General features: G+C 45.3%; 1 protein-coding gene across 1 annotated transcript in view; it reads left to right on the plus strand.

Annotated features, from left to right (window-relative positions):
• cm (AP-3 complex subunit carmine) overlaps positions 1 to 11,703 on the plus strand; it is a 48,621-nt gene extending 36,918 nt beyond the window's left edge. The window contains exons 10-12 of the mRNA XM_089584848.1: positions 28 to 78; positions 4,753 to 4,821; positions 9,672 to 11,703. Of these exons, the coding sequence (XP_089440974.1) occupies positions 28 to 78; positions 4,753 to 4,821; positions 9,672 to 9,737 (186 nt within the window). The 3' untranslated portion in view covers positions 9,738 to 11,703. The remainder of the gene's footprint in view (positions 1 to 27; positions 79 to 4,752; positions 4,822 to 9,671) is intronic.
• The last annotated feature ends 2,878 nt before the right edge of the window (positions 11,704 to 14,581 follow it).

Consider the following 14,581-nt stretch of genomic DNA (forward strand, 5'->3'; position numbering starts at 1 on the left):
CACTGGTGTCTTTTTTTGCATGTCCAGATGGCTCTGCAAGCTGGTGCTCCTCCCCCTGATGCCAACCCAACTATCACGGTGAGCCCCAGCTGATGGATGGCAACCGTTCTGTGTACTGTGTTGCTGTAACTATTTGACTGAATAGTGAGAGATGCAGTAGGTTAGGGGTTGGCTCTTATTCAGTCAAGTTTTTTCTTAAGTTTATTTCCTTTTTGTAGCCATTGCAGCACTAGTAAACTGGCAAGGTGGTAATGCTGCTGTTAATTCCAAGCGTGATTATTTTGTACTTACTGTGTAGCCAACTAGCCAGCTGCAACCTGAAACGAGTTCTTATAGTACTCTCACTACAAAGAAGGGTATTGTCACCATGAACTGAAAGCAGTTTGCCGGAGAACATGTCAGCAGCTGTCGTTTTTCGGAAACTTTCATTGGTTGGAATAAGTTACTGGAAAGCTGTATACTATGCTTGTATCTTCGCAGTACAACTCTTGTTTGGTTTGTGTAAGTCCACAGCGTGATGGAAAACGCAGCACGTTTGCATTGTTCATGGCATCCAGGCGTCAGTGAGCTGTCACCACCCCAGAAGGTCTGCCATAAAGATACTTAGACACTGTTGTGAGCCAGATTTCACTCTGCTTTATGACAGTGATGTCTCTTTTCAGCATGCGAGAGTGATCCTGCTACCCATCAGTGTATAGCCATGTTTTTTTAATCATTGATGATTGGCATTATATTAAACACATGTAACTACTGGGAGAATGCCCGCTCCTGACTTCAAGTCCATTCAGCCTTATTGATGCTTAGCCTGAAGAAAACATAGGCATTATTCCTGAGAATCATATTCAGTTGGGCTTGGTATTGCATTATTGGCTCTGCGAATGAAGAATTGTCTCTTCAGTGAAGCACCTTGTGTGTCTTCACTTCTATCTGTCCTTGTTTTTGTGCATTGTCAGAAGCAATAATGCATTGTTCCTCTCCTTCTGTTTTGTCCCGAAGTATTTCAGCTTCCGTACTAGAAAGGCCTAGCTGAATTTTATTAAAGAGAACCAGAAAAGTGCACCGGTGACGTGAAACAGCCTAAAAAAAAACTGGATGACAACTCTGATATTCAGTAATGCGTAATTTGTGTGCAGCTATTGAGGTAGGTATTTGAACTGTAGGCAATTTCATTCGGAGCATGCAGTGCCGAATGTCAGTGGCTCTTGGCCTCAACATCGGCGGCGTGCCTCTGCTCAGCCAGCACATTTTGTAGTAGCCACCACAGACGAAGCATGACAGATGCCACCAATCTTGCTGGGCCCTCCTCCTTCACTTCCCTCCCGCCTACTCCCACCATTCCCTCTTTTGCTGTCCTGCTCACGTTTCTGCCGTACACTCATCCTCCGCTTTCCTCCCTTCTCCACTGTACCCTCCTTCCCCACTTTCCCCCCTCGTACTTTCACCTTATTTTCTTCTCTGCTGCCCTCCTCCACTCCCTCCATACCCTACTCATTCACTTTCCTCCTCGTGTTGTTCTTTGCTCTTGTAGTGCTTTCATCCTCCTCCCCCACTTTCCTCCTAGGGCTCTCGTCGCTTCTGTCCTCTTTCATCCTTCACTTTGTTTCCTCGTTCGCTCTGCCAGTGGCACCGAGGCCAGTGTCTACGCTCAACTCGGGGACAAGTGCCTAAGAGCTACACACTGAAATGCGGGTCTCCGGAGTACAATCCAACTGTAGCAGACTTGCTGGGACATTGCTACTTTGAGGGGCATCATGGCAGTAGCACCTGTCAGGTGTTATGGTGTTAGGCTGCCATCTTGTAAGCTTGCAGCAGAAGTGTGGTTGGTGTGCAGCTGTGAAGAGCCAAAATTTCTGTAGTAAGAGACTGTGGCAACAAGCTCAATCTACTAAGTTTGGGAAGCTGGTTTGGCTTTTAGCCTCCATCACTTTTCGCCGCCACGGTGGCTCAGTGGTTATGGTGCTTGGCTGCTGATGGTCCGGGAAGACGCGGGTTCGATCTGGACCACGATGGTCGAAATGATCCAGAGCCCTCAACTACGGCGTCCCTCATAGCCTGAGTTGCTTTGGGGTGTTAAATCCCCAAAACCACTCACACCTCCATCGCTTTTCAGAATTGCCCAAGTCTTGTAAATATGTGTACTTAGCAGACTTGTGCCACGAGCTTTTGCCGGTCAGCCTTAGAGCAGTCAGTTAACCTGCAGCGTATAGTCTGCCTTTGCAAGCTGAGCTTGTAGTTTTGTTCAAATGCTTTGCCAAGAGGGTCTTGATTTAAGTGGGGACGAGGGTCTTAAAAACTTTTTATTTTATTTGGCGCTGTATCTTGCTGAAAGTTAGCAGTGAAAGCTCATTAATTCAAACCTCATTAATTCAAACTTCTGGATAATTCAAACTGTGTGACTTGGTCTGCCCACTCTTCATTGGAGTTTATGTAAAATATAGCCCATTGATTTGAATGTGAATGGGTTGCGCTACCAATAATTCGAACTACGCGCCGCCGCACCTTGGTGGCCTGGGCACACAGCGAACCAAGCAACGCTCCCGTGAGGCTGCATCGCCTCTTTGGAGGAGATGGGGAGAGGGTAAAATTGGCATGAGAGGTGGGAGGCCGGATAATTGGAGAAGGGGAGAGGGAGGGGCCTCTCTTTCTGTGTTAGCGGCGACATGGGGACAGCAACTATGCATCTATGCATGGACTCCGAGATTTGAATTCGGCTGTTGCTTGTAAGCACCGATCTCAAAGGCTTCAGTAGCTTGCTGCGGTAGCTTTTGTTGTTTAACAATGGATGACTCGACCAGCGGCGAGGTACAGAAATCCAGGCACGTTGCAGCATCTCTGGCACTCCGAATTCGAAACCACGCAGTCACAACAAAACTGCGACTTGTGGGAAATGAATGAATGGAGCTTTCGCTGACATTTGCTGTGTATCTTTTCTTCCGGTGCCCTTGGCGTCACCTTCCGTTTGATGGTTGCAGCCATAGTGGCCAACCTCCGCAGTGTGTCGCAGTGTAGTGGTTTAGAAATGTCATCTTGCACCAAAATGCTGTAAGAGAAAATTTAAACCATGTGTGAAGTCAACGCCAGTGCGTATTTGAAACAGGATGTCTCCAAAAAGCATGCTCATTGGTTTGGCAGTTCACGGTCTGAAGGCTGGAAAGTCGGACAATGTACGTGCGGCCATCCTGGCAACTTTCGCTTTGCAACCTTAACGGTCGCGCAACATCCGTGAATAGCAAGTGTAAAATTTTGTAGGTTGCGGTGTTGTTTTTGTAGAGAAATGGTAGACATGCAAGCTCAGAAGCGGTCTCGCACTGCGCCTCTGGGTGGCCTTCCACTGCGCAAATTGGGATGCACTGAACCCCATCCATCTCTTCTTCAGCTTAGAATGCAAAAAAAAAAAAAAAGAAAGGGCCCTCCGGTAAGCCCGGGCTTTGGAACAGAAGGTGTTGACCGTTGCCTTCTGTGAAAAAAAAAAAAAAAGGTAAAAGGTGATGATTGACTATTTTAGAACAATAAAATAGGGTATTCTCAGTACCTGGCTTCGTGATTGCAGTATAGTGCATGTTCTGTTCACTTTCGTTCGTTCAAACTTCGGTTAATTTGAATTGCGTCGATGTCCCCGTGGAATTTGAAGTAACAAGTTTTTACTGTATATCACAGAATGCTGATTTCAAATGTGCATTTAGATTTCAAATATCTTACCTGGAAGGAAGTTGTATGGCAAGCTAACATATCCTAATTAGGCCCTTTCTAAAGGGTTTTCATAGTAATTTCTCAGTTAAGAAAAGCTTTTTTAAGAGTATGCAGACATGTGCAATGGCCCACCGTACATCCTAAAGCAAAGGAAGTGCCCATAAAGTTATTTTGTTGATCATAAATAGATAACTAGATAACTAGGTGGCTCACCTGTGTGCACTATGATGCCCAGGGGGTACAGTAAGCCCTCGTTAGCTCATAAGTCACAGAAACAAAGAATTTCAAGATAAGTGGAGTTTTCGAGACAAGTGATGTGCCAAATTTTAGTTCTGTTCGTGTGGTTTAAAAGTTTAATATTTTTCAGTGCAAATTCCACTGCACAAAGCAGGCGCTTAATTATAGCAAAAGGGATCCTGTGTATAGGCGTAAGGTAGTGCTAGAAACTCGGCCTGCAAAGAGAAATGCATACGCTCTGGGTGCATGGTCACACTGCTAATGCAATGGTAGCAACAGCTGCTGCCATTTCTATGCTGGTCAGATGATGCCGGAGTGTAGGAAGGAGCAACTTCTCTCACGTCTCCTCTTTTTCTTCCCATTCATCATTGCCCAGATAAACATACTCTGTCCTTGCTTTGCTTGAAGTACACTACAGTATACTTTGGCGCAGAATAATGGCAATGAGTGCACATTACATTGCGCTGGAACAGACTCACTCGTTGTTTCACGGCATGATCAGTTTGGCTGCTGCACAAACCACTGGCTGATGCCCCCTTTTTTCTCAAGTTCTTTTCAGCCCACATTTTGAGACACCCAATTTCATCAGGGAAACCTTTCATCACAAGCTGGGAACAGTGCATTACGATTGCAGCTTATTGTTAGTCATGAAAAACTTTCAACTTTACAATTTTTCAGGAGGTTTGAGTTGACAAGGATTTACTGTTACTCTTTGTGAAGTGTAGGGGATATGGGCATTTCTTGGAGGAAGACAGGTGAAAAGGCCTGAATGTTTGTAATTGTGCTGGGATGTGCAGGACAGTGTTGACGACTCTTTTGCTGCAGGTGCGTTTCACCATCAATCCCCTGGCGGTGTCTGGCCTCAAGGTGAACCGGTTGGACATGTATGGAGAGGTGAGGTTGGCCTGCCTTCCAGGGCTTCTCTTGCGCACTGATGTGTTTCACAATCATGCCATGGGCTCAGCTCTCTGCGTGAACACCCGTGGAATGCAAATGCATCCCACTGTTGAGCATTCGGCATAATTTAATTCCTGCTTATTACTTTCTGCATTTGTCCCCAACATCCGAGATCCCGTCGAGTCGTGTTGCCCCCATTCTTCTCTGTAATATTAGTTAGCATTGTCAATTTTGAGCAGGTTATCTTGCATTAACACACTGTGATGAAATGCAAGCCCCACGAGAATACGGAATACAAGAATACCTTCCTCAAGGGAAAATATGACAGTACATAAAATTGTGTTCAGTTGGCTGAAAACTGCGCCTATGTTCGAAGCACAGTAATACTACATGAGAAGTGGGGAAAACATTAAGATTACCGCTGTGTTCATTAATTTATACTGCACAATTCTGTGGTGTCGGAAAATACTATCTGCATGAAAACATTGAATCCAGTATTATTTACACTAGAAATTTACAATCTAGAAATTTTAATTGCAGGGTGCTGGGTGATGTGTGTAAAAAGTTTATTGAGCTATAAGTTTAAACATTTTGCGTTATTGCAGCGCATCGGAGTGTAGCTAATAGAGACCTCATTTGCAGCGACTAAGACAAAATTTTTTCAATGGAGTTCAATATATTCAGTCAGGAAATTGGATAGTAAAAATTCTAGAATATGCATTTTATGTCTTAATGTGTCTGAAACAAGTATTCAGGGGTAGAGAACTGTTTATGCTAAAATTAACATTTTGATCAGAAAAAAAAAGAATCAATTGCTGATGCGAATTGCTTTCCACTACTTTACTGGGCAATGCCAAGGCCAGCCTCAGGCCGCCACCTTGGAGAAAACTTTATCCGATTTGCTGCTGGTGGCAAGGAATCATTCAGAACATGTTCAGTACATTCACCAAGGCTCAGAAAACCGTGAATGTTTTCAGCAGCAGCGAAAACGAAATTTGTCGTCCGACACCTGTTGACGATCCTGGCTGGGCATAACAGCCGTCACTGTCTGAACTAAAATCAGATGAATGAACGGCATTTTCAGACGCATTGCATCTGCAAAGTCAAGTTTCGTGAAGTGTGGCTGATGCAGAATCTCGAGATAAGCACCATTTCTGAGCATATTTGATGTGAGATGAGGACACCATTATTGCGGTCATCACTCCACATTGAGGGATTTCGCAGGAAGTTTAAAAATATGCACGCATGCGGCAGACACAAAAGCCGAATTCAGAACTGGAGCTCAGTTCCTTGGCTACAAATTGGGCTGGACTACCTGTCAAAAAACTGCTTCAGTTGCGTTTCTTGGGCCAGTTTGCGCCGCTGATTAGATTGATTGAATTGAATAGGCGCAGTAAGGAAAGAGCCTACATGTAATGGCCCTGTGTTTGGCATGTGATACAGAATACCATTGCTGCAGTTGAAGGAAATGAAGTACTATTACTGTGCTAATGAATAAAGGAAGCTGTGTTGGCACCCTTTACTCAAAAAGTCCCCACAGACTGGTGGTGGAAGATTACTGTGCAGTAGATGGCAGTGAGCAAGTTGTAGCATGGTGGCTTTTCTTTTTGTGTCTTTCATTTTTGCTTCACGTCATTCATGCTGTTCTTAAATTGCAAATGAGAAAGTGAACATCTGGAATATGCATGAAGCAAGAGCTCTTTAGGATGATAATGAATTTTGGTCTACTGTAGGCTGCTGTAATCAGTCGCACCATGTGTACGCCTCTAGCTTGAGAAGGGGACTGACCATGCTCAGATGGCCACTGTAGAGTACTGACTGGGTGCAGCTAGGCCTGGTGCTGGCAGTGCTATGGCTGGGGATGCTACATTCTGAATGCGTAAAAGCGATGGCCAGGTGTGCAGATGGGGTGTGAGCACCCCTTGAGTCTGTTTCAAGTTGCACCCCATGGCTTTGCATGTGCAGTCTACCCTGGCAGACCTGTGTTGCTGCAGACTTGACCCTAAGCCGCATGTTACAGCATCTCTGGTCTAGTCTTTCTGGTGGTCCTGATGTTTTGCAGTGTGCCAAAACAGTGGTGCATGCAGTGGAAGGCAATTCTAAGTTGAAACCAAAACTTATGTGGGGCAGCAGCTGCACTGCAAGGATTACACTGCTTCTTAACACTAGCAGCCTAGCCGTGGGAGGGTGTGGCTAGTGGAGGAATGCGCATGAAGATGGTTCTGAAGTGATGAAGGTTCTCTGCACATTGCTGAGGACCGCTGCAGCTTGAGCAGACAACCCTTCATTTTTGTTCTTTGTGGCGAAGTAAATAATTGTGAAGCGTAACATTTTGTCATGAGGTTCCAGCAGAGAGTCAGACTTCACTTTCTTTTATGTGTAAAGCATGCTGCACTGCCCCGTCAAAGTAAACATAGCATGCAGAGGGGCAATGAGCTATGTAACAGACAAGAGCATATGAAGTTGTGTAGTGTTCCACTTAAGGGGGGACGCTACCTTTGAAAACCGAAAAATCGCGAAAAAGTCAATTTTTGGAAAAGTATATATATTCCATTTGTATATGTTATAAACTACCTTTTCTGTAATTATCAATGCCTAATTCGCCTTAAAAATATTGAAAATTAGAAATATAACAAGCCACGGCGGCCCCTGAGCCGCGAGCAAGCGCCGAAAATGCCCCAACTTCGCGCACGCGCCATTCCTCACACGCTGAACCGAGCGCCGCCATTTTGGTCTTGTTTTGTTCGTGAATTCTTGCGCTTTTCTTTGCTGCCGGTGGCGGCGACGGCGGCAGCGTGCTCGAGGCGTGGCTAGCTTTTGATTGGGGGCCTCGCGGCTGCTTTCGAGTTTCCCGCGTCCGAAATCCGAGGCTACGATTGGACCAAGCGCGCGCTCCTCGAGAACGCGGGGGAACGGGCGGCTGCTATTAGGTGCTGCGCGCGCTGACGCGATGGTCTCCGCCAGCTGCTCCCTGCGCGTCGTCTGCTCCGGCTGCTCGCTCTCCTTTGTGCGGTGTGTTCGCCTTTCGCCATTTTCGCGATCGCCGTCTTTACAGTCTGTCGCCGTGCCCTTTGAACAGTGTCGTGTAGCTTGTTGATCGTTGCGCAGTCGGTCACGATGCCTACAACGAAATTCAAGACGCGACACGCGTCTGGTGCACAGACGCATTCTATGAGGTCCATCTGCATGGCGAAGCGCGCTGCCGACGACTGCATCGACGCGACGCGTCCAGCGTTCTAGATATGTACAGGTCGGTCAGCGGCGGAGAAAGATGCCCTGCGCATGGGCAAGGCTGAGGAACAGAATGAAGTGACAACTCAGAGGCGGCAAAAAAAAAAGAAAGCACGGAGACAGCTCCAGCTATTCAGCGGGATCATTTTAGACCTGGAAATGTCACAACTTTTGAGGGTCATTTTCTCTGAATTTTTTATTTTTTTCCTTGTATGGCTGCTCACCCCAGCATATCTCAGAAACCACTCAACGGATTTCTGTGTGGTCTTTTTACCCTGTACGTAAATAAATCTTGGGGGGGGGGGGCAAGAAAAGCCAATTTATTGAAATATTGTGTTTCGAATTGTTGATAAATAAAATTTGGTTAATTAGTGCATGTCTAAGTAGTAATTAAATTCAGTGATGTGCTAAAATTTTTTACCAAAGAATTTTCGAAGGGCCTTGTTGTTGCCTGAGGTGCCTATTCAGGAATTATCATAAATTAACTTCATAGTGCCAACACATTCTGCATATTCTCCTGGCCTGTCCCAAAGAACCCTTGTAAACCACTTCAATATACTCCTGTAACTTCAGAACCAGAGGGCACAACTCTGTGAAACTTAGTAATTCTTCAGGTGTTTATGCTGTGAGCCTACCCTGAAAATTTCTTCAAGATATCTCAAGAAACAAAAAAGTTGGTGTTCTCTCAATCTTCTAAGGCCATTTTCTCAGAATCAATATTTTGCCTGGCGTGGCTGCTAGGGAAAGCCATATCTTGGGAACCACTTATCAGAATTTCATAGGGTTTCTTTTGCACCATACCTGAATAAATTTCTGAGGGCAAGACAAGCCCGTTTTTTAAAGATATTGTCTCTGGAATTTGTAATAAACAATTAAAATTTGGTTAATGAAGGTCTAATAAGTAACACTAAATTCAGGGCTCTGCTAAAATTTTTCAGCAAAGAAATTTACAAAAAGGGCCTTGTCTTGCCCTGGGGTACCTATCCAGGAATGACTGTGCTGAATTTCAAAGTGCCAGCAGATTTTGCAAATTCTCCAGGCATGTCCCAAGGAACCCATGTAAACTACCCTGATATACTCCTATAACTTGAGAACTAGAGGGCACAGCTCCACGAAATTTGGTAGTTCTTCAAATGTTTGTGCTACAAGCTTACTCTGAAAATTTTATCCAGATATCTCAAGAAATAAAAAAGTTGATGCTCAAGGGTAGCCTCCCCCCTTAAGGATTGAAGGGCTTTTACTGTATTAATACTTCTAATGAAGTTTATGTAGCTCATCTGGTCATCATCCAAGATCGAAATGTCAAAACTGAAATGGAGATGCCCTCGCATGCGGGAGGTGTGGGGTTCGATCCCCAGTGCTGCCGGGTACCCACTGGTGATACGGAGGGTACAAGCTTTCTCCCGGTCCAGTGCTCGGCTTATTCAGGGTGCAATGCTTGGGAAATGGTCTTTGACCCCACCTTGAGTAGAGAAGAGTACCTGGTACCATGGCGCTCTTTGGCCGCAAATGCCTTTGTGCCTTTGTGTCATCATCATCATGAAATTGAGAAGAACAGTAAGTGCTATTAATGGGGCAACAAATTTTTTTTTTTGTGTGTGTTTCACTTGCTGCAGAAGTACAAGCCTTTCAAGGGCGTCAAGTATGTCACCAAGGCTGGCAGGTTTCAAGTCAGGACATGAGGGGCCTTCTGCATCCAGCTGTGGCCTATGGTAACCGTGGAGTGAAAGCGTGTTCTTCCAAGGCGGGGGCACTTTCTACATTCAGCGGGACTCTCCAAGCACCGCATGTCTCCAAGTGCTGAGATCAGCTTGAAGCTTTCTTACTTGTATGTGCTGTACAGATCAAGTTCAGCTTGAAGAGCCAAGACAGTGTTATGTCAGTGGTGGTAAATAGTCCGCTCTTGTGTGCTTTTCATTCAGCCAGCTAAGGAGTGAGGACATCGGGGCAGGCAGGTGGAAAATTTGGTGGCTTTACTAAAACATTTTCAGTGGTACAGCGTAATCGTAGTGCTGATAAGAGCCAAGACCGCCCCTTGTTTGTTTCATTAAGCTGGCTGGACTTGTAGAGACTAAGTGAGGTTTTACCAGGGCAGTGTGCACAAATCCTTGTTCAAAATGTACATTTCAAAATGCGGTCTTGAGTTACCTTGCAGTATCCTAGAAGTAACAGCAAGCTGCATTCTGGGCAAGGGCTGCATAGTGATGGGGTAGAGCGAAGTCTCAGTGCTCACTTGATGGTGTTTTGGCGGCCATAGTCATATTTGATTGGGTCATTCCATGAGTTGAAACCGTGCGTTCAGCATTTGGGAACAGAAGAAATGGTATGGGTGCCAGTGCAACCTTGTTTTTTTAGTTTGTCGCAACACGTTCCAGCATTGAAAACATGGACACAAACAGTGCTCGGCTTTACCATGATGTTTTGTCCATGGGAAGAAACTTGAAGCGAGATCTGTATTTTTAGTCATGCCTGTGCCTGATAACATTTCTTTAAAGGTGCACTAAAGAGGAGTCTGGGCTCATCTTTTTACCACGGGAACTCAATCTACATGTTCCGAGCATTTTTAAAAACTTCGAATTATTTTTCTGTGCGGCCGGTTTCCGTAATATAAATCGGGTTAAACGTCCCAGCGCCTGCCGTTTTTTGAACTCTCCCCTGAAGGTAGGAGGAATCAACTAACGCGTGTAGTGCCTCTCAGGCAGTCATGCGCCGGCTTCACTTTCACTTTTGTTTTTAGGCGTCTATGAATAAATAGATCCAGTCAGAGACTACGTAGCTGCAAATTAGGCCCACAGAAATAAAAATACGCGCGGACTCTTTGCTTTCGCCAATCGCACGTATCACTTCGCCGATGGCACAGCGGCAAGCCGCCATGGGACTGGCTGAAAGGTTGGGTGACACCTCCTGCCGTCAGCGGTGAGTTCACAAAAAGGCGGCAGCCAGGACATTTAACTGATATAAATTAGGGAAATCAGTAGCACAGGACAATAATTCGAAATTTCTAAGAATAGGCTGAGAACGGGTAGGCTGAGTTCCAGTGGTAAAAAGACGAGTTCAGATTCCTCTTTAGTGTACCTTTAAAGGGAAATCAACAAAAATGGTTTCAGGTGATACAGACTGTTATTGCACACATGTAAGAAGCGTCTTTTAGTATAATGAAGCATTGTAATCTTTCTTCTTTCTTCAAGCACAATATAGCAATGCTTCATGTTTTTCTTCATTTGCATGATTTTGTGCACGTGAATCAGTGACATCGAATTGTGAAGGTTTTGTATGTTGAAGCTTAGTTTATGGTAATTCATTTGCACCAACTTGCCAAGTTTGGCTTTTCTCAGTGACTTAGGTGTAGGACTTGGATGTGGCTCTGTGATGTGTGGAGCAATGATAGCCACTTATCGCTCATGCATTCCTGGTGTCATTGACTCAACACTTGAATTGACGCTCATGTAATATGAAGGAAGTATCTTGGGAGCAATGCCATCTTTCCAAACCGGAGGAATGACTCTAAGCAGAAAAGTGGGAACAGACAATAAACTTCGACTGTTCTGTGACTCTTATTCCAAATAGGTGTTCAATGGTTGCTAATTTTTCAGGCCATACTTGTGTGGCAATAAAGGGATCCCTGGTGGTTCAGGGTTGTGTCCTTGAGTTTTGTATCGGTTGCGTTTGGAATCATGTGTCTCATTGGTTTGGAGTCTGCTTGTACAGTGGATTCTGGTTGTTTCGAACTCAATTGAAATTGAAACTTTCAGTTTATTAGAACTAATGCTTTGGTCCTGTTGACATAAAGTGTAATAAAAAGGCTCCTGTTAATTTGAATTGTGTAACTCGAACAAATTTTTGGTCTCCTTCAAGTTTCAACTACTGAGAATGAGCTGTAATTGGTATTATTTTTCTGCGTTACAAACATAATCTTAACACAATACTCTCACTACCAGGAGCCACCAATTTTAGACAGAGAATGCTGGAAAGTGCTAGGGGAATACCAACTCAATGGCTTCATAGAAATCAAGAACAGCACAAATTTAAAAGATATCTTTGTTAGGGCCATGAGTAACCTGACATAGAGAAGGAGAGGCCTGACTACTTGTTTGGCATTTTGCAAGCCTGCTTTAGTCTCCATTCTCAACTCTGCTACATGCTGTGCAACACAGGTCACTTTAAGAAATTTGCACATCGTTTCAAGCAGTGCAGTGACGTCAGTGGAAGTCATGAAGAGTACCAAGAATGAAACTGTCTCGCCGGTTGCAGCTTGGGAGGGAAGTGGGCAGTGCACTACAATATAGTGGCTTTGTCATACCGGCATCAGCTTTAGCTTAGGGTTTTCTTTTATAGTAGGTCTCCATGCCAAGTGGTCGAAGGCAACGCAATGCGAACACCACCACCGCGTGTTTGCTCAGGAAGGTGCATCTGCAACTGCTGAAGGCATGTTCAAGCCTTATCTCTACTATGAGCTAAGCTGACTCGCCGCAGTGGCTCAGTGGCTTTGGAGTTTAGCTGCTGTTCTTAAAGTCGCAGGATCAAATCCTGATTGAGGGATTGAGGTGACATTCCAAAGCACCCGTGAGCTCCAGGTGGTCTGAATTAATCCGGAGCCCTCCATTGCGGTATCCTTCATAGCCCATGTGTTGCTTTGGAACTTGAAGCCCAACAACATATTGCAATCTTTTTTTTTCTATGAGCCGAGGGAAGAAGCAGCATTCTGTGTTACCCCTGAATGCAATGCGTATACTTGTCACCAAAATTGTATGTATGCGTATCGGGCTGAGGCCAGGAACACAGGCTGCCAATTCCTGATAAATAAAAATTATATATTAATTACTGGTATAAAAAAGTTAGTTGAAGCTCAAGCTGAAAGTTGGCCATAATTGATAGTAATGTGTACTACATGACATGGCTTGGCGGAATGAATGAGGAGATGCCTCGCAATAATGGCATGCAAGCATAATTCAGTCACATTTTCAGGAACGCCCGTCAAAAATTGCAAGCGACAGGAAGGTGCATCTGGCATCTGGCTTGATCTAGCATAGTCGTAGTTACTGTATAACCTTCCTGCCCATTCTCTGTCGCTAACAAGCTGGGCTTGTATTTGGCTAATGCCACGTGCGTGTGCAGCAGCCTATGTTATTTTGTGCCGTGTGTGTCGCACTGCAGAATTTTCAGCCATTTTGTTCTACTTCAGCACCGAGTTCAAATATGAATGGCGTGTTAAGTTCAGCCTGGAGCATCTATGTGACCTGGCCTTCAACCTGCATACTCACAGCACGAACGTTTGAAATAGTGACTTTAGTTTGAAAAGCATTACCTGGCATGGTGATGACGATTGCTGCCCTCCAATCATTCAATGATGCACACTGTAGTGATTTTCAAAGCAAAAAATAAACCTAAACTGAAAGTAAGCAATCATAAAACCTTGAAAATCCATCACATTTTTTTTTCGATTGTTGCTTGGCTGAAAAGAAACAAGCCTGTTTTTTTTTCTTACCAAAAATTGAAGTTTTTTTCAGGCCTTCCCATCTCTAGCCAAAACGGAAAAGAAGTGTCCTGAGGGTATGTCTGTGCATGTTAAAGGACTCCAGATGGTCGAAACCAATCCAGTGCCTTCCATCTACTAGGCACATCTTTCTCCCTTTCTTCTTTCACTCCCTCCTTTAATCCTTCCCTTGCGGCGCGCTTGAGGTGTCCACCGAGATGTCCGACAGTTAATTACTCTGCCATTTCATTTCCTTAGGGCCTGAGGTGGCCGCCGAGAGCGGGGTACAGTGTAGCTGCGCCTTTCCTATAAATCAAGAGCCCTGCACTGAGGAGTCATGCATTTCCGTTCTTTCAGGCCCTCCCTTGCCTCGATGTTCGGTACGGGGGCCACCGAGAGCGAGCACAGTAGCTGCGCCTTTCCTTTCCTCAAATCCTCATTTTCATACGGGTCCGCGTTTTGATGGGACGCAAAAGACGCCCGTGTGCCGAGTGATATGTACTCCAGAAAGTCTAAACCAATCCGGAGCCCTTCACAACGGCACATGTCGTCTTTCTCCCAAATTTTCCTTCATTGCTTCTCTCACGGTGCGGTGAGGTGTCCACCGAGAGCGACAAATGTGGCTGCGCCTTTCTTCACAACCAATTCTCATTTTCACAAGGGGCCGCGGTGGCCCTGTGTCAGTGCGCGTTAAATGACGGGAGGTATAAATCTAGAGCCCTGCAAGAAGGCATCGTTCTCCTTTCGTTCTTTGGCTCCTCTCTTCTATCCCACATCTTCGCGGCGCGGTTCACGTGGCCACCGAGAGCCAAGACGGCAGCTGCGTCTCGCCTGACGTCAAGACCTATTTTCATTTTCATACGGGGCCGCGTTTCAGTGGGGGCAAAATGCAAAAGCCGCCCCTTTCCTGTGCTGTGTGATGGCAGTGATTGATTAGTGGTTTTTAAAACGCAAGCTTTACTAGCCTAGCGGCACCGATCTCGCTGTGTGCACGAATGACCTTGAAAAGCTGCGTAAGCAACACGTGACGTACCACGTGATTCGCAGCAGCTG

Source organism: Amblyomma mixtum, chromosome 3 (genome assembly GCF_055824585.1).
Source record: "Amblyomma mixtum isolate Tamu chromosome 3, ASM5582458v1, whole genome shotgun sequence".
Taxonomy (NCBI): Eukaryota; Metazoa; Arthropoda; class Arachnida; order Ixodida; family Ixodidae; genus Amblyomma; species Amblyomma mixtum.